Raw genomic sequence first — 20,004 nt, forward strand, 5'->3', positions numbered from 1 at the left:
AAAGGACCGCAATCGACTTCCGGAGCGGAGCGAGCGAACTTTTCAGAATTTGAATTAGTTGATGAAAATTGTCCTTCAGAAATAACCTCTCGAACTTGATTCATTACCTTACGCTAGCACTTTGGCCATGTAAGTGTTATTCGGGTCTAGAATTTGCGCCTCCTTCCTCCGAAAAAGAGATCGTATCTGGGAGACGTATTATTGTGCGAACGAGTTCATTCATCGTGCGGATTCCAGCCCGCCGGAAGTGACGACGAACGACGATTTCCCCGCTGGTGTGATGATGGCGACGATATAATGTGGTGGTAGTAGTGGAGCGCGCATGGTACCATTGCAGTCGAGTGCAGCCGACTGTTGCATCGTGTTTAAACGCGCACGCACTCACGTATCATACATACACGCGCACGTGCTGACCTAGAGGAAGCGAAAGGAGAGAAGGAAGGAGAGGATGTCGACTCGCCGCCGGGCGACCGCAACCGCGTCGTGCGGTGAGATGCAGCGTCCTGTTGTCGGTTGGCGGCTAATAGCTCTCTGAAGGTTTCGCCTTATCGACGATGGACTGGAGCAGTTGATCAAACCATGCAAAGCAACGAGATCGTGCTTTGTGTGTTGTCGTTATTGTTTCCTCGTTGGAGCAATTCCGCTGCGCGGTCGCGACTATGCAGCTGAAGAAAGCGATGCTTAAGATATTTGATCAATGTAAGTTTCATGCAGGCGAACGCGGCGCGCTCTCCTCTGTGTTACTATATTGTTACTAATAATAATAATAATAATTTTCCCCCTCGTTTCTCTCCCGTGCGAGCAAAATAGCGACGAAAGAGTCGCGCGCCGTTCTCTCGGCGCTCTCAAGTCTTAAACATCTCGAAGTTATATATACGCGTATGATGAACGGTGACGGTTTAGGTCGATGGTTAAACGCGTGCGTTTTACACCCATCTATATGCGTAACACGAATGAGGCGATGCATGTGCATTATGCGGCAGCGTGATTCTCTCGTATGTACGTAGTATGGCCCCCATTAAAGGCCTCCGGAACGTAATAGCGTAATAACTGTAGGGCTCAGGTCAGATTAAATTATGTGACATCACGGAAAACCTGCGACTTTGCCGCGACAGATATCTATAATATACATCGCATTACTCCGTATAGCGCTATTATCAGGAGAGATCGCAAATGCACGAATAATTCGCATATTTTCAATCTAGAATCGTTAGATTTGTTAGGGTGGAAATATGTGGTATACTGAAAAAAATTGAGTTAACTTGAAATAAGCATATACGCATAACGATTAGACTATTTGGTGAACGATCCATAGTTTTGGTATCAAAGATAATTAAACAAATTTGATTGCATGCATTTTGGTGGAAAATCACTTTTGGTTTAAATCTAATGACAATCTCTTATTAATGTATGAGCTAAATTTAGTTCAGACGTAATATTTGAATACTTGAAGTTTGCGAAGTCACGAAAATTTACTTTCGTCTTCGAAATCAATTTTGGGGATTTGCATTTAAAGCACCATTTTATTAAAATATTAATGAAAAGTCTATAATGTTGAACCCTCAGTTTATTCTATTTTTTATTTATAATACAATAAATATAGAACTCTACCGCGTCCGTTCCATGGCAGTATTGCTTGCAGATAATCAGTTATAATAATCAGAAATTATATTTAATTCTAATAATACTCCGTTAACCATATGTATCACATTAACCCACACACACAATCATACTTCTTTTCTCTAGTCACAATAACCAATAATAACTTGTGTATTTGGATATTATTTTATAATACGTATGCACCGACAAAACTTTAACCGGTATCACACGCCAATGAATATTTTAATTGTTTACCAAAATATTTTATCATAGAAATTTTTTAACTAGAAATTTTTTTTACTTCCATTAAAATATGCTTAATCAAATCTTGTTAATTCAACTTCATATCCTGTTGTTAATTAAATTATGATTAATTTTTCCGTGCACGATGACTATATACATACACATGCATAAATGCGCGCATTCATACGAGGCGAGGTTTATTCTATAGCTGATCTAAGGATTTAAATTGTAATAATTCAAAATTTTTTGAATATTTTTTAAATTATAACTTTTGCCCTCTTAGATCCAAATTATATCAATAAAATTATAAAAATCAATATAACATTTTTTGTTTGTTACACTATATTATAATGCGATTTAGAAAACTGAAGTATTTTGTAAAACTTTATTTATTTAACCTGGCCTAATCTACAAACGTTTTAATTCTTTAATAGTATTGCAATCATGACAAATGATCAAGATTTAGGTTATTTAATTTGAATTTTCTATAATTTTGCTATGAAATACGTTGAAAAAATAGCAACAACATCACGTTTGTTTTATTTACGTAAATGACAACAGTCATATCGTGCTGATTCTTGTCACGCACAGGTTGTGACATAGCATCGTTGCAGTATCATGTAATTTCCAAATAATTTGTAAAATGGTACACAAAAGTACAATAATTGAATTTTTAGACGAGGTAGTGTTATTTTACACAAAAGCTTTACTCTATGCTGCAATGTACGTGATTCGATAAAACAACCGAATCGATCATCAATATTATATATATGTAGTGGACACATATGTATATATTGTAGGTGATGCGTTCAGACAATACGGTTTTTTTTACCGATCCGACTTTTTTTACCGTATAGAATGCAGCATCCCAGTCAGCTGTTTGACGAAACGTCCATGCTAGTCCACAGCGTACAACTTTGTGCTTGTACATATGTATTGTTATACGCAATTGAAGATAAAGGGCGTTTTCCAGCAAGGACACAATGTAACACAATGAATTATTTTATCCTTGTTTAATGCTGGCAAACAATCAAGGATTTAATGATTCGCTTTGTTACTCTGTGTTTTTGCTGGAAAACGTCCATAAATTTAAAACTTTTATTATAATAAGTTTAATAGTAGAAAATCAATATGGAATAAAACTTTATAAAGTTAAGAGTATAAAGGGGTCTGCATGAAGGTATGTAGATATGGATATTGATATTCGGAAATATTAAAAAATTTCAATTTATCTTTCCTCAACTGATATGTAATTGTTCAATACAATCCAAAACGTGATCTCTAACTCACAATTACAAGCGTATCCAATATTTTCTATTAATTGTTTTATAACAATGGCAAATACTAATAAACAAAGAGAAACATGTCCATTTGCGAAAAAGAAAAATAAAAGCAAAATTGATTGGGTATATATACGGGAGAATGGATGAACGGCAAAATGACTATGGCTGCGTTCCAAAATTTACTGCCAATACTGAAAATCTATAGCGTACGTGAACTATATATTTTCAGTATTGGCAGTAAATTTTGGAACATAGCCTGCATTATTTGAATTCGGCATCACATTCGGACTGATTTACATCGATTCGATGAAATCATCAGAACGGCCAAAAACAGTAACGTATAAACGAGGACGGTATTCAAGATCCGTTCTTACTTTAAGACCGTCTTAAGAAATGCTAATACGACTTTCTAATCGGTTCATAACATCTTAAGACTGTATTTAAAATGATACAAGATCCGATTATGAACATCAGCCTTAGACATAAACATTATAACATCTAGTAACCGCCGCGTCGCATCGCTGCGCTGCGCTGTACATAATGTAACCGTACAAGCGGCATGTGCTCGAGAATCGTTTAAATTCACGGGGTCAAAAAGACGAATTTCAGCTGGAAGAAAGACATGTATATATATCACTGAAACTATACATCCCACATATTTGTACGCGCATTGATATGCAATGCGCCGACTCGCAGCAGCGCTAGCACAGCTGTTTTTTTCGATATCACTCGTTCGACGATGCGCTGATACCTTTTTCAACGTAGACGCACTTCAACAAGCTATATATGCACATACGTGTAGCTCGAAAGCGATACGTTGCGTCACTCGTAATCGCGCTTAAAATAAATTCGGCGATTGAGAAAAAGCAAGACACGGAAAACTCATGCGCGTTTAAACAAATGCGGAATTCCGCGAAAAGTAAACTTATATGCCCGCTTCGCTGTCGATTTACATGATGTTAATAGCACAATAAGGTTGTCAATTAATGATAAGTCTTATCGCCAACGAGAGCTATAATCTTTGAATTTTAAACAGAATTTCTATCGCGCATTTAGCTCTATCGCGTTTTATTTATCGGTAAATGTTTATTTATGTGTTTATTTATATGTTTGGTAGATAATTATATTAACAACATTCTCTCTCATTATCCAAAAACTAAATAACAACGATGATTAATTCGTTGATGATCAAATCTTATCGCGTCTTTTATTATGCGTATACACTCTCGCTCGAAAATAAAAAAAAAAATGAGCAAGAGATGAATGAATTTTGTAAGTTTTATAGAAATTCGAGCTATTGAACGTAATAAAAAATACGTATACTTAAATTAGAAATGGAATTTTGCAATAATTATACGTAAATTTGTTAAAAAAGTTATTAATTAAAATACTGAAAGAGTAAACTTTACAAATATCAAAAAGAACAAAACACACATATTAAAAATTTTAATTTTTTATTCTGAAATACACTTAACTCAGTTTCGTATAATAAATTTCATACAAAACAATAATCTTTATAGATCCAAAAATAAAAAAAATTCTTATGTTATTTTTTTTCCTTTTATGAAATTAATTGTATATCTTGTATTGTAAATGACCTGATAGTGAGAGATTCAAGCTGTTTATCGTGGCGCATTATACCTTTTGCAATAGCCGAGACGAATATATGACGTCGCGTATTTGCATTGGCCAAGGTAACTGCCGCTATTTCATTGCATAACAGGCAGATTACGAGAAACGACAGGTTCCTCACGATGACGCGCGATTTTCGTCTTCGATGAACGGCATTACTCTTTGCTCCTGATTAGGGTCACTATCTCTGAATTACAAGGAAAGAGTTATACTTGATACTACATAACTTTATGTAGTGTCAAGTATATACTACACATCTTACACTTCCGACTCTCTTTTATTAAGATTGACGTGTTAACATGTTGTCAATTCAATAACGCAAGAGTTGGAAGATGGCCATACCGCAGGGCCAAAGATGAAAAGAAACACCCATAAAACTTTAAACCGAAATAACTTTATAAAATAATTTTGTTATATTATTGTACTCGTTAGAATGCGCGTGCACGATATGGACACTACAATTTTTATTACATCGAAATATTGGCTTTATCGCGCGTGCAAAAATTATGTCTCCATACTCTAGCATAAATAATTTTTTTAAGTGAACACTGTACTTACAATAAAGTTTAATTAGAGCCGTTTAACATAAAACCATATTTATTAGATCTACCTCAATTAGTTTATGAAATAAAAAGGTGTAACCACTTATATGAGGACACCCTATATGTATATATACAGGGTGTCTCAGAATATTTAAGATTATTTTTATATGCAGATAGAGCGGACTAAACTCAATCGGAAAATCCTCTACAATTTTTTTATTTTCGCAATAGTTAATGAGTTACTAATTACGAAGGTGAATCACAAATAGAGAGTGAATTTAATAGGAATTTAATTTATTATTTATTAGATAAGAGAAGAAAAATATAAAGAAAATATTTTTCTACGTACTTTCCTACTACATTAGTATCTATATTTTTGGCAGGGCATCCTATTTTTATAAAAAGTATAATATTAGGTTGCGTTCACAGCCAATTGCACACTTATTTCTCTCTATCGGCATCATCCTCGAATTGTTGTTCTTCCAATTCTTCTTCCAGTGACCCAATGAACAAATGATAATCGCAGACATATCTTTCTATGTGATTACCATTTGTTTGGACCGCTGAAGGGCTGCAAGAACAACACTAATGCAAGTCTGATTTGGCGCGGAAACAAATTTCATATACCTACATATTTTGCTACACTTTTTATTCAAAATATATTCTGAAAATCCTAGTTACTTATTAATTCTTCACGATTAAGAATGTACAATTAAAACAAAAATTTGATTTATTTAATTAATTTGACTTTTCTTTGATAAACTTTTATACTGTTCTTTGAAGGTATGTAAATTTTTTTTCGAACATATAATATTTTTTAAAATTTGTTATTTGTATACATTTTGAGATTATTTAAGAAAATATTCTTTGTTACAGATGAAAAAAGCGTTAGTGGTGAATTTAGTTGGACGCATTAATGCGCGTTAGTATATTAAAACTGTTATATAGTGATTTAATCTGTGTAAAAGTAAAATCCAAATATTTCGAATTCCAAAATGCAAATTCTATTTAATAACACAATAAAATGTATTGATGATTTCTTGATTAAATCTATATTTATATTTATATTTAATATATTTTTATGCTAATTTGTGTTTTAATGTACATCAATGCGCACTGAGTGGATCTGATCAAATTTGCTATAAGTAATCGCTTTTTTAAACAGTAGAATTGATAATCTTTGTGCGCATACATGTGCATGTATGCAATTATCATATCACATTTCAAAACGGGAGTCCAACTCATGAATAGCCATTGCCGTTATAGTAGTACCTTTCATAGTAAAATGAGAAAATATCCGTTTTAGAAAAAATTCTAAAAAATTGTAATTTTTTTCCACGAAATGCTTTGAAAGGCCATTAGAAAAGAATACATGTTTGAGACTCATGACTCATGTGGGAAATACGCGAAAAATATAGGTATTCGAAATACCTACAAAATGATATGTGTATAACGTTAAGATTGGTCCTTTATTAGCTTTTGCAAAAATCTATTTGTTTACTAAAAACCTATCTGCGGAAAATTTAATTTTCGTTATCTTTAACAGTTGTACAAATTATAGGGATGATTTTTTTTTAGCCGGATGGATAATGTGTTTATTCGGCGATCTTTAGAACTTTTTGAGTCATGTCAGTTTACCGCTCTATCCATACACAAAATATAATATATTTTGCAGTCATTCTGGAACATTCTACGCGTGTGATATTAATATATAATAAAAATTTCAATATAGATTTGTTCGTGTTGCATACATGGTGTGACGTGAAGAAACCTTATGAATATTTGAGTAAATTGAACTTCATTTCGTACTTCAGTTAATTAATTTTTATTGATTACAAATATATATTTTAATTGATTTTTGTTTTCTGTATAATAATTGTAAAATCATATTAAATTGCTTAATATTAATAAAATTATATTGAATTATTATCAGATTTTTAACGGAATTAACAGTCTAATAGAAATTATGCGTTTTGCATTCGCATGTCCAAATCCATCCTTAGAATGCCAACGTTTCATGAATATTTCAATTCACTTCATATCAAGGCGAGGAGCAAAAACTGAACCTGCACTGTTCCCCCGCGAGATTTTCTTTATATACGCTGTTTTTTTTTTTTGGGTGGCGGGAGAAGCATAAAGGAAAAAGAGCGAAAGGTACAGGCAAAGGCCGGAGAGAGTACAGAGTCTGGATCTGACACGTGAATTGTCTGGATATCGCGTCATCTCGCGCATGCGCTCATAATACTTGTAATTACTGATGAATTCTCACAATATTTGAAGTACTAAATTTTGAAATATTCATTATAACGAATTGTCGAACTTCAAGACGAACCGTTTGTGGTTAATTCTTTAAGAATTCTTCCATGTATTCTTTTTTCTAAATTAATATGTATTCTTTAAAATGAATTTCTATGAACTCTTCTGTATTTACCACTGTGCTATTTGGGAGATTGTTATATATAAATGTCACTCTACATGAGACGTTATATTACTACATTACTGTGAAATATTGCAGCAATATTGCTGTGATATTTCAATGTTGTTTATCAATAATATAATTCCGTAATATATCAATAATAATTCTGTAATATTATACTATAATATTATACTGTAAGATTAAACTGTAATATGTAATATTTCTGATATATATTACAATATTACTGCAATATTCTGTAATGTCACATGTTATGTGCGGTGTGCACATACATGCGCAATGGTTGGATTAATACAGCCACGTGATGCGTCGCGTCGCTTCGCGTTTATCTCGATGCATACGAAAGCGAAGTCCAACGTGACGAGAGCTCTTCTTTACCTCTTTAAAAGAAAAGTTAGCTGTGAAAAATGGTATACGCTTCTGTCAGTCTTTAATGGTTTCTATATACAGAACGCAGGAACATTTGCCACGTGGCATAAGTTCGCGCGATAGCCAATTAACGTCTTGGTTGCTCAGAAGTAATATAGATATATAATTTTCACTGCGCGACAAAAGTTGAACTCAATCCAACTTTTGTCGCGTGGCGGAAGTAGTATTGCATCATTTCTAGAAGTTCTGCAAAGTGATGCCGACTTAAGAACATAGCATAATTGGCTAGTCCGACAACTTCCGCCGCGCGGCAAGCATTACTGTTCTGTGTATGTGGAAGATATAAGTGGCATGATTCTCATTGTGAGTCTTCCCGGGCATGCTGTCCAAAATCTTGGATGTATGTGAAATATCGACTCGTTAGTCAGTCCATTACTTTTGGCGCGCATTTGTTTAGGTTTGACTTCTTTGAGTCAATGATTTGTGTTATTTTAATTATTGGCACAATCTCTGTAAAGTTAGTATCGCCACCTTTGCCTTTTGATCTCGTTGCAGGAGCTCTTTCTTAAATATATCGGAAATTTGTAAATTCCGTGTGAAGCAAATAAAAAATTAATTACATTGAAATTCTGAAAATAGAATCAATCAACTTGATGATAATGAAGATACTTTCGATTTTAGAAAAATAATCTTTAGATTTTCAGTGGCAACGCCTAGAATAACGATTAATGATTTAAATGAAAATTCTGTCGCACAATTGTACGTCGATTTTTTATAAGGTCAGTATTTTTGCATTGTATCTTAGGACGGTATTTACAGTTAGTTCTTATTATATTTTAAGATCGTCTTAAATAATGTCTTAAGATGCTAATACGGCTTGGTTTAAGACATCTTAAGATTGTACTTAAGATGATTTTAAATTTAAGATTCGACTATGAATACCGACCATAAAATTTTATAATAGCTGCGTTCAGCAGAACACAACAGTTTTGCAACCGTTTTATAATTGTTTATCGAAGTACGACCATTGTTCTAAATCTAAAAGTATGATCTCCCTCAATCAGCGCGAAAAAATTTCTCAACCATCCGGTTGCCGATGATCACAAAAGCATCTTTTTTAAAAATCGAAAAACTTGATAGTTCCCACGATCTGTAATCGCCTACATACATAGCTATATACTATACACACAGAAAAATACATATCATACGCAATAGTAATAATTACTAATTGTTTTATGTTTTATATATTTTAAAAGTTCATGTATCCGCAAATCTATCATAAGTTCACCACAAGCATTGAATTTATTTAAAATATCTTCTGAATAGTCTATAAAGTTTAGTGTATTTCAATCAAGATTATTAAATTAAAACAAATTTGATTTGATTGTTATAAAATTGTTTTTCCATCAATTTCATAATATTTTCAAAAAAAAAATGAATTCTTGTTTGAATACATAAATAATGAATTTTTCTAAAATTTTTAACGCAAGTATGTTATATTTTAAGATTGTTATCGACAAAATATTCTTTGTTAAAGATAATTACTTAAAAGGAAAAACATTAATTGAGTAATCACTTTTTTTTTAGCAATAGAATAATGATATTTCTCTCTGTGTAATTATGATTACACATTTACAGCTATTAATCCGAGCAATTAATGATAATACCAGAGAAAAGTAGTCGACAGAGGCACAAGCGAAACGACAAATTACACAAACAGGCGAGATATCGCGAATTGATTTATTTTTCTTATGTATACTTGAAGAAAAAAGAACAGTAGCTGAACTTGATGGTAGCGCTAGCCAAGTTCGCGGACTTGGCGGATGAAGAAGCAAAAAGAGAGAAAAGTCTGATGCTGTCAGAAAACGAAGAACCGGCGACCGGTCCGAGAGCAAGTTTCACTGGTCTTTTTTAATGCGTACGTTCGAATGCGAAGGGTTGTCAAATGAACCTGAGCTGATATCGCCATCTACGAAGCTTCTCGTAGTTAAAAATCGCCATTTATATAAATTTGCGTTGACAAAATTGCAATTTTAGAGACTTTTATTTAACTATCCTTAGATAATGCTGGGATACTTAATGGTGGGTTCTTCAAAGTTAAAATAATAGATTGATTAATTACTTATTAAAACTATCTTGATGAAAATAAATCGCTGGATAATTATATAGAATAGGGAACTTCCCGCTTCCTCCCGGTGACCTTGACTCTGATATATGTTGTCAATGTCATTGACCTTAAGTAATCCCGATAGATTTCACGTCGCTCGTTATTCGTTAAAAAATTATTAACAAAATAAACTTAAAAAATATATAACGTACGTCTCTTTTCCACTATTTAAAACAAAAATTCTATTTTAAAAATAAAAAAAATTTTTTTTAAAACGTTTTTTGTGCAATTATTTTAAAAGCAGGGAATTTATTTTTAAAGCAGAAAAGTGATTTTTTAACGATTTCAAGCGGAACGAGATACAGTACACCCCACATTCCTCTCCTCTTAGAGGCACACGATTTTCCACGCGAAGCGAGATCCACCCCACCTGTCAAGGGAAGCACGACTCCACGCAAAGATTAGTCTACCCCATCGCCTTCCGGTCTAGAAGCATCCGACTTTCTCAGTAGGGAGATATAAATGTAGACCTCGCTTCGTAAAAAGTTGTATATTCCTATAAGCAAGAAAGATGTAGAATATTAATTAATATTGTATTATATATGTATACCAGAAATGTAACGTTATTTCTTAAACTTTTTTTTCAATAACTTTTTAATGAATAATGAGTTCTAAAATCTAAAATAGGACAATCTTTATAAAGGATACGGTTTATCTTATTTTATGTTTATTCTATGCGCGGAATAAAAGGAACAAGAAATAGGGAATAAGAATTTTAACCTATCAGGAACAACTGTGTATTCCATAATATCTAGTTCCTAATAGATTAATAGCGTTTTTGATCCGATCGGATTTACACTAATCTAGGTTGAATTAATGACGTTTTGTGTTCTCCTATTGGTAGATGTAACATCAATAAATAGCAAAGAGTGTTTTCCAAACCAGATTGGTGCAAACCCGGGCCGAAAATGTTATAAAATTCTTATTCTTTCTGTTATTTATTCCTTTGATTATGTTGAATATCTCTGTCTTACTTTAGTAATAATACTAAAGTATTATAAAATATTATACTTGTGGAAATCTACAAGGCATATCTATGTTTATAAGATCTATGTCGTAGCTGCACAACGAGATCAAATAAGATGGTCAATTAAAAAGATAGTACTTTAAAGCTCTAGATATACCAAAGCACAATTCTTTTATCTAAGCCGAAAAACTCTTATTGACTATTTCGACCGCTATTTTCTGGTAACTGTAATCTAATAAGCATTTAGTATTATTAGTAATCTTTTTATATAATATGGTTATTGATTAAAAAATGGAAGACTTCTGTATTACTATACTTTGATATATCTAAAGCTTTATGATACTCAGTTCTCAGACATCTTCTAGTGACAGTCTTTTAAATTATCTTTTAAATTATTTTTTACTATCTATTATATCTATATTTTTAATACAGTGGGGAGTACGAATATTGATTGGAAGGAGGAAAGGATTCCGGCGGAACGCGGAATTTGATGTCACTGAAAGACGATAAACCCTTCCCTTTCTCTTTCGAGTCCTTTGATCTTGCCTTAATCATAATTACATGGTCCAAGCACGCTGTTCTGAGTCGCTTCCGCTTTCTGGGAAACTGGTCCGTCCGTTGTCGTTTACATAATCGAGAATTATTATTCGAATATGATTCTATCAAAAGACCTTGCACAAAAACTTTATGGAAATTGGCTTTCTGTCGAATTGGCTACTTTTTGATATCGTAGTTCTCATCATTCTGAAGTTCCATCTCTTTGGGATAAACTCCTCCTATGGCTACTTTTTCGCTGCAAATCCTAAAAAGTTTATTTAAGCGTGACTATAATAATATTTTAAAGGACGTTGCTTTTTTCCAGGTGAAGGTATGAAATTTACGGTTTTTAGAAGGCGGCGGCAATTTTCCGCTTTCCCGAAAGTAGAGGATCCATGATTATCGCTAACGTTTTTTGTTATCGTAGAATGACATTAATTGTGAGATCTTGATGCAAAGTACCATCTCCGAAACTTGGAATTTAGTTCAAGGTAATACCAATCGAAAATTTCTTTAAAGATTGTAGATCTATAAAGTCGATTTAATCTCGAGGGTTAATCAGTCGATTTATCTCACAGTTCGAGACCAGTTTATATTCATATTTTTGCAATTAAATGTTTTCTCCTTTTATATAAAAAAAAATCTGATAATTGATCATATCTAATGAATTATACTAGCAATATACATGGAAAATGATCAGTCGATCGGCCGGTCACAACCGGCTGAGCAAAAGCGAGACAGACGAGATCAGTGACGAGCAGATAGGTCAGCTTGGCGCCATCGGGCCGAGGCGAGGCCCGTGAAGGCCGGTCGGTCGGTTTCTCGGCTTTCCGACGCTATCATGCCGCTCGCTACAACCGTACGTGAAACACCAGCTTTGCGTCGTAACACGCATCGTTCAACTTCTGTAACGTCGCCTTTCGCACATACGGTCCGTCATATGAAAGCGTCATCCGTGCATCCGCGTAAAGCAAAAAAAGATGATTATTTCGAGAGAAACGCAGAAACGTGAATAATTTCAACGTTGTTATGCATTTACCTGAACTGTCCAGCTTTTATCACGACTCGATTATGCGGCCTGGCAACAATCCAAAACTTGTGTGACAAAGTGAAAAGATAAAAAATGATATTTACATATACGTATACTTTGCTCATAGTGATATTCGCAGCCGTTCGATGCAAATCCAATGGAATATGTATGATTGATCTGCACAAGGAGAAAGTTCTGAGGAAAGTGTGTGTTCACAATGAAACAGTCATGTCAGTGAATTCGAGTGATTTGGAGAATGTATTACTTCAAAATTACTCCCAATTTCTTATAGAAAGTGACCAGAGAGGTATCAGGTCACACTTAATAGCAAATAGAAATTAAAATTCTTTTTATTTTAACTTAATATTAGTGAAAACATTTTACAAATATGCCTCGATGGGTATTATTATCAAAATAAATTTGCCATATAGATAATAATTTAATCGAATTTTACGACAAGCGCGATTACACTGGTCGACAAAATCGAACTTTTTTTAATTATCTTAATTAATTAACTTTTTTTAATTATAAGATGTTATTATACTTTTCTGTAGTTTTTTACGATACATCCAAATCCGGACATGAAATGTTCGTATTACATCAGGTTTTTCAGAAAATTGATACTAACGTATCAAGAAATACATTTTTGAGTACTTTGAAACAACACGGCAGGTGAACCTAACGTGCTAGAGACCTTCAATAGTGATTGAATTAAAACTTGGACCTTGTACTTTATAAAAGTGATCATAATGAATATGATGTATTCTCTATCTGAGCGGTAATAAATTTTTCCTGCGCGCGCGCGGAAATAATGTTTGACGGAGAGAGAGGGGGGGGGGGAGAGAGAGAGAGTTTAAGAATTAAGGTATTTCTGGATACAAATTAATCAACAAAAATTATTCAATTAACAAGATCTAGCAATCGTTTAAATTTATCGCAATTGTCTGAAAACATTCTATATCACGATTGTGTGCTGACAGCTGACTACCCGCATAATAAATCGTCTAACATCGTAAAAAAAAAATGAGACGTAATGCTCGAATCACACCAGGGATTGGAGGTTGCATCACAAGATTCCTATTTATGTGTTTTAACCAATCAGGAAGAAATTGCTTACCAATAGTTTTCTTCTGATTTGTCAAGAAACACAAACGTAAACATAATCTATAAACGCTAGTATGATAAAAAGACGTAACAAAAAAACATAATTGTGTATAAAAATACTGGAGTTAGACAAAATCTCGTGGTAATATATTTTAATTCTTTCTAACGCGATAAAATTGCTTTATAATTTGTGTGTTTACTTTCCTTACGAGTGTACATGCAAAGTATTCTTCAACGTATTTCCTTCAAATTGCAAAATTTTTAAGCAATTTTGAATCGGTACTTTCTACGAAAATGTCAAGGTGTAAGTTTTGAATAATAAACTGATTGAAAAGTGTTCAAGATGGCTGAGACATCCGTCTCAGAAAGTCAGGAGGTCCCAGGTTTAACTCCTAGCTGAGGTAATATTTTTGCAATAAGTTCTTTACAGATATTTCTAATTCAATTTAATTTAGGGAGATTATTAGTATTTTAAATTGATTGTGTGCCGAAAGTCAAAAAGTTATTGCAATTATATCTCAAATAAATTTATTTAATAAATACGTGTCTAATGGCGTTTTTAATACGATCGAGTTTGTCCCAACCTGGGTTGAATTAATGATGTTTCGTGTGTTCCTATTAGTAGAGCGTATAACGTCAACCAATAGCAAAAGCGTTTTTTAACTCAAGTTGATGCAAACCCAATTGGGCCGAAAACGCTATAAGAATCGAATTTGTTTGCGTAACATCAAAAGGGAAAGAAAGAAAGAAAGACCTTCCTTTCCTCCCACCCCGGAAAGAAGTATAGAAGTATAAAGGAACGCTCGAACAATCGGTCTACCTACATGTTATTTTTCTACTTATTGTAAAGCATCATCAATTGAGCACAGTTCGATTTCTAGTTCTAAAGGCTAAATATAATAACGTTACAGTGTGTGTGTGTGGTATTGTATAATGATTTTGTATATATATAGCCTTACAATGAAATATTTCTGCGGTGTTCGATTCAGGGAAAGTAATGAAGCTTTGCGAAAATGTATAAGATATCCGCAACTGTCAATGCAGTTGCGAAAGATAATGATTTCACATAAGAAATATGTATAAACACGGAACGAAGTTTCGATTATGTCTTATTTAAACTCGTTATTACAGTTACGTCATCAAACAGAAGACGCGGTAGCATTTTCCATTATACGTATATTTTTAAAGTTTCGTACACAAATAACATCTTTTTTATGTTATCATGAAAAAGACGCTACAACGTATCTTTTACATATTATAGGAAGGAGAATACTTATGTAACAAAAAATTGTTTTGTTTAAATAAACTAATCCATTAATAAAAAAAGGGTGTGTAAGGGATTGTATAAGATTGTATTGTTGACAGCTTTCAATTGTTGATTGTGGTTATTGTTTATCCTCTTAAGGAAATCCTAAAGTCGACTGTATTACCGACTAAACCATAAAATTTTTGTATAACAATTACTTTTTTAACAAACACTAAAATTTTTTTAAGACCGTACAATTGATAAACAATAATTATTAATTACTTTTTTCCTTTTTTACTTATTTGAAAATCCTTTTCCAGGATTAAATATGCATTAATATGTGTGTAAGTTTGAGTCTATATATATATATATATAAACTCTATATATATATATATATATATATGCTGAAAACAAAAAAAAATTTCAAAATTGAGTTCTTCCGAAATTCAAGCGGTTTCAGTTTTTTTTACCTAACAGTGATCGTAACCATTTGGAGAGATTTTAATTTTTTTTTCTCTGTTACGGGTGTACGATTATTGTAAAAAAAGATAATATAATAAGCATAAATTGCATATTTAAAAAAAATCAAGTTTATTAACCAAATGTTTATTGAAAAAAAAACAATTTTTTAAAGAAGTATGGATTATATAAACACAGTAAATAGATCGTTTTTTTCCTTTCTTTGTTGCTGTTTCACTTTTACCAACGTCAACTATGTCAGCAATTTGCAGCGTCATCAATGTTCGTTTCAGTTATTTAGAACTTGTAAATAATTTTCCATAAAATAACATATTAATCTTGCGCAAATTATTATAATCAAGTAAGGAATTAGAAAAAGAAAAGAAAGTAGTACTCCGTGGACACTCTGTAACATCGCAATTTAAAATCCTTTTCCTTTTTAAGGCTCCTGAGTAGCACTGTGTCGGCAACATTGAATTATGACGTTATAAGTGAAAAATAACACATTAAAGTTTTTTGTATAGCATTTGTAAATAAAAAGAAAGAATTTACGTAAAACGAAATTGCTTTGAAATACTTGTAAAACTGGACGAATACTATCCTTATTTTTCTCTTAAATCTCTCCTAAGTCAGTAAAACTCTCAGCATTAATATTCAAACAGCACATTAATATTCAAATATTGTTATAATATTTATAAATTGTAAGACTGTAACATTAAACGAAGATTAATAAATCTATTATTAACCTCCCAGTAACATAAAAAATGGTCGTCCAAATTGATTGCATTAACATCTCAGAAACCTTGCAGAGTATTAATATTCATACAATATGTCAATAATTTTTAATTTTTGTTAACATTGAGAATGACCCGATCGGTGACGAAACGTTTGTTCTTACTTGTTTTATTGTTCATTTAATATATTGCCTTTGTTCTCTTGAATTTTATTGTTTTTATTTTGGCTCGTTACCCGTTACACTAATTTAATTTTTATATATTACTGTCGAACCTTTTCTTCATATTATTAATCATATATATATTCCAATATTTTCCATATGAGTGTTCTACTTTTCAATAATTTCGGGATTCTTATTAAATATCTCATATATGAATTCTTATACAAGTATACTAAATATATACGTACCACATGAATATTATGTTGATTTTCATATGGATTTTTATACATATGGATTTCTATATGAAATTAAGTCTATATAAAAATCCACATGGAGTACGAAGATCCATAGGGAAATCCATGTATGATTATGTGAAAGCCCGTATAGACATTTTATTTGAAAATCCATATGGAAATTCATAAGGGAATCGAATTCACCTGAAGTTTTTCAACAAAGTATTAAAGGTCGCTCTAAATTTTTTTAAATAGAATTTCTCTTTTTTATTGCATGTTACGATATGTATATTATCATGTTGAAATTATGATTCTGAACATTAAAAAGTTTTAGCAATTAATCAGACACCTTGAGTAATGCTAATATCGGCGGTACTGCATTCGAGTATTATAATTTAAAAAGTATTTAATTAAAAAAGATATTCTATTTTAATGTTTTAAAAAAGAAAGACCTATGACAATACTATTAATCCAAGGTCAAATTAATGATACCGTCCTATATATTCTCCTCGAAGTTATCAAAAGAAAATTATAATGCTAAGTACATAAAAACTAACAATATATATAAATATAATAATGTACCTTATCAAATAAGAACGCAAAATGGTGGTAATCCACATCGTGGTAACAGTAGTTATCCTTTTAAAATTGGAGCAAGATTGCAAATGAAGTATTATGTTAAATAACAAGTGATTTCGACGATGTTAGATAACGTTAATGTCAGAAAGGAAAACACAAACTGAGAACAAATGATTACAAGAAGGGAAAGAAAGGAAAATGCTAGGAAGGGGAAAGAGAACGTATGATGTTAGAATACATTTCAGGCAATGAGTCGGTGTCATTTTGTATATTGATTCCATGTTTCTGTTTTTTTGTATGCACCATTTCAGATATTAGTCTCTTATTATAGGAAGGCTCGATATCTAAAATATCTACCTTATCCCATTTGAAGTTATGAAGAAGTATTCTTCTCAATACGATGGTTAGAAATCACCGATGGAGATTTTGATTTTTTATTAATATCTGAAACGTGCTCGTGCAGTCTTGTCTTTAACTGTCTCTTCGTTTGGCCTACGTAACTAACTAACATTACAGTTGTCACAAGAAATCTTGTAAACAACATTTTAATTATACATTCCAGCTGATCTTTTCCTCTTTTTATAAAGTTTTTTAATGTGTTTGGAATAGTAAAGGCTAATTTGCAGTTAAACATGTTAACAATTGATGTACACTTTTCTAATATCGAATTAACACATGGAATAGTTAAGTAAAGAAAATTTTTTTACTTTACTATTTTTATTATTATAACTATTAATATTGTTAATATAAAATTAAATTCTATTATAAATAATCGAAAAAATAAAAGGTAGTGGATATCCATTATTAAAAAAAAATCTTATATTAGCATCAATTAGATTATTTTACTGGAACTTAGGATGACATAAACGAATTATTTTGTCTCCATAAATTACACCTCTCTTGTGACAAAGCGGATGGCGTGAATAAAAATTATGGAATCTATCAGAAAAGGTTGCTTTACGATATCTCGGTTCTTTTATAATCAACAGAGATTTTTTTAAATCTTGTGTGTGTGGGTTCCCCCTTTAGCTCTCCCGTCATTATGTAGATAGAACATTAACTTTATAATATTTATTTTAATTACTAACTATCTATAAATCTGTGTATTTGTCAATTGATTAATTTATTTATCTACATGTATAATAAAACCGTCTGTCTAATTTGTCTAACTTTTGTATTTATCTGTCTATTTGACTTATGTATCTACTTATCTACATTTATCTATTGCCTACATTATCTACCTATGTTTACGTTATATTTACATATTATATATTTAATGTACCTATTTAATAATATATTATATGTATTTATCTCTATATATTTTAAATTGCCTATTCATCTATTTTTTAAATTATCTATTTACTCATCTATGTTTACTATTCACAAGCCATCTATTTGCTTATTTACCTTATCTCCCTATCTACATTATCTATCTATCTATTTACGTCAATTATCTACCTGTCTGTGTTAACTGTCCACATGTCGACTTAATCTCGACTTCATCTGTGTATTTATTTGTCTACATTATCTCCCATATCTTCATACATTACTTCTTCACTTATTACAATGTTACTTATTTATCTATATACTAATGAATTGAAGATTTGAAGGACTCTTTTATTTAATAATAATAATTAACACGTTAAATAGGGCGAATAAGAGTCAAATTACAATTTGAAATCTAAATCTGATAATTTATTCTAATATTATATATTGCGAAGAATATCACATAATTTTTGGCGTTTCGTCCCGGCTTCCACTACTGGACTCATCAGTAAGGCATTGTAGTGGAAGCCTACCTTATACGCCTTGGTAAGTTATTAAATCGAGATTCTATATAAAGAGATATACGCGTGTCTTAGCACTTGCGAGAATTTGCGAATATCGATAGACCTCTGATGGCGAGTCGACGTAGTGATATTCTTCGCAATATTTCTCCAAAGTAGGAAATAACGTTCTATTAATATATATAGTCCCCCCAAAATTGCGCGCCGAACAATTGTCGGACTTGCAACGCAACTCTAATCATCTGAAATATGATTAGAGTTACTATATACTAAATAATAATTAAAAAAGACTTTCAATCTTTAAAATATAATCAAAACTAAACTAAATCAGGGCTAATAAGAGTCAATGCACTCCAGACGCAAATTATTGATTAAAATTAATTACTCTGTAGATGGGATGATGTCTTCTTTATTTTCACAATTTAGACGATTTAATTCACTTAATTGGAATCCTCCTCAGCAATATGTGTATATACGTATAAGACACACATATAACATCAAGAAGCTCAGATATTTATCAAGATTAAGTCACTCACAATTTGTCAGAAATGAAGTGTTGTATAAGTAATCTGAGGATTTAACAATTGCCATTAGAATGGATAATTAAAACATTATTTTAAAGTAAGTGATTTACTTTAACGGATAAAGAGCGTGTCAAATAGCTTTTGTATATGATTTTCAGCAAAATTATCATTGAATAAAATATAGATGCACCAAATTCGGATATAAAGATCGCATTGTCTATATTGTGTCCGTATGTCATTTGAACAGATTTTAAAACAGAGTCGCTCAGTAAATATTCACGTTAAAACATTAAAAATACAATAAATGAGAATGTCATCTAAACTTACAAATTTTATTCATGTGATTGTTATATATTGTATATATATATATATAT

General features: G+C 31.8%; 1 protein-coding gene across 1 annotated transcript in view; it reads left to right on the forward strand.

Moving 5' to 3' along the window:
* Nucleotides 1–525: 525 nt before the first annotated feature.
* The window catches only part of LOC108777435 (dual 3',5'-cyclic-AMP and -GMP phosphodiesterase 11), a 30,625-nt gene continuing 11,146 nt past the window's right edge, over nt 526–20,004 (forward strand). Inside the window, exon 1 of the mRNA XM_018544332.1 lies at nt 526–699. Within this exon, the coding sequence (XP_018399834.1) occupies nt 660–699 (40 nt within the window). The 5' untranslated portion in view covers nt 526–659. The remainder of the gene's footprint in view (nt 700–20,004) is intronic.

This window comes from Cyphomyrmex costatus, unplaced genomic scaffold (genome assembly GCF_001594065.2).
Source record: "Cyphomyrmex costatus isolate MS0001 unplaced genomic scaffold, Ccosl1.0 scaffold43, whole genome shotgun sequence".
NCBI lineage: Eukaryota > Metazoa > Arthropoda > Insecta > Hymenoptera > Formicidae > Cyphomyrmex > Cyphomyrmex costatus.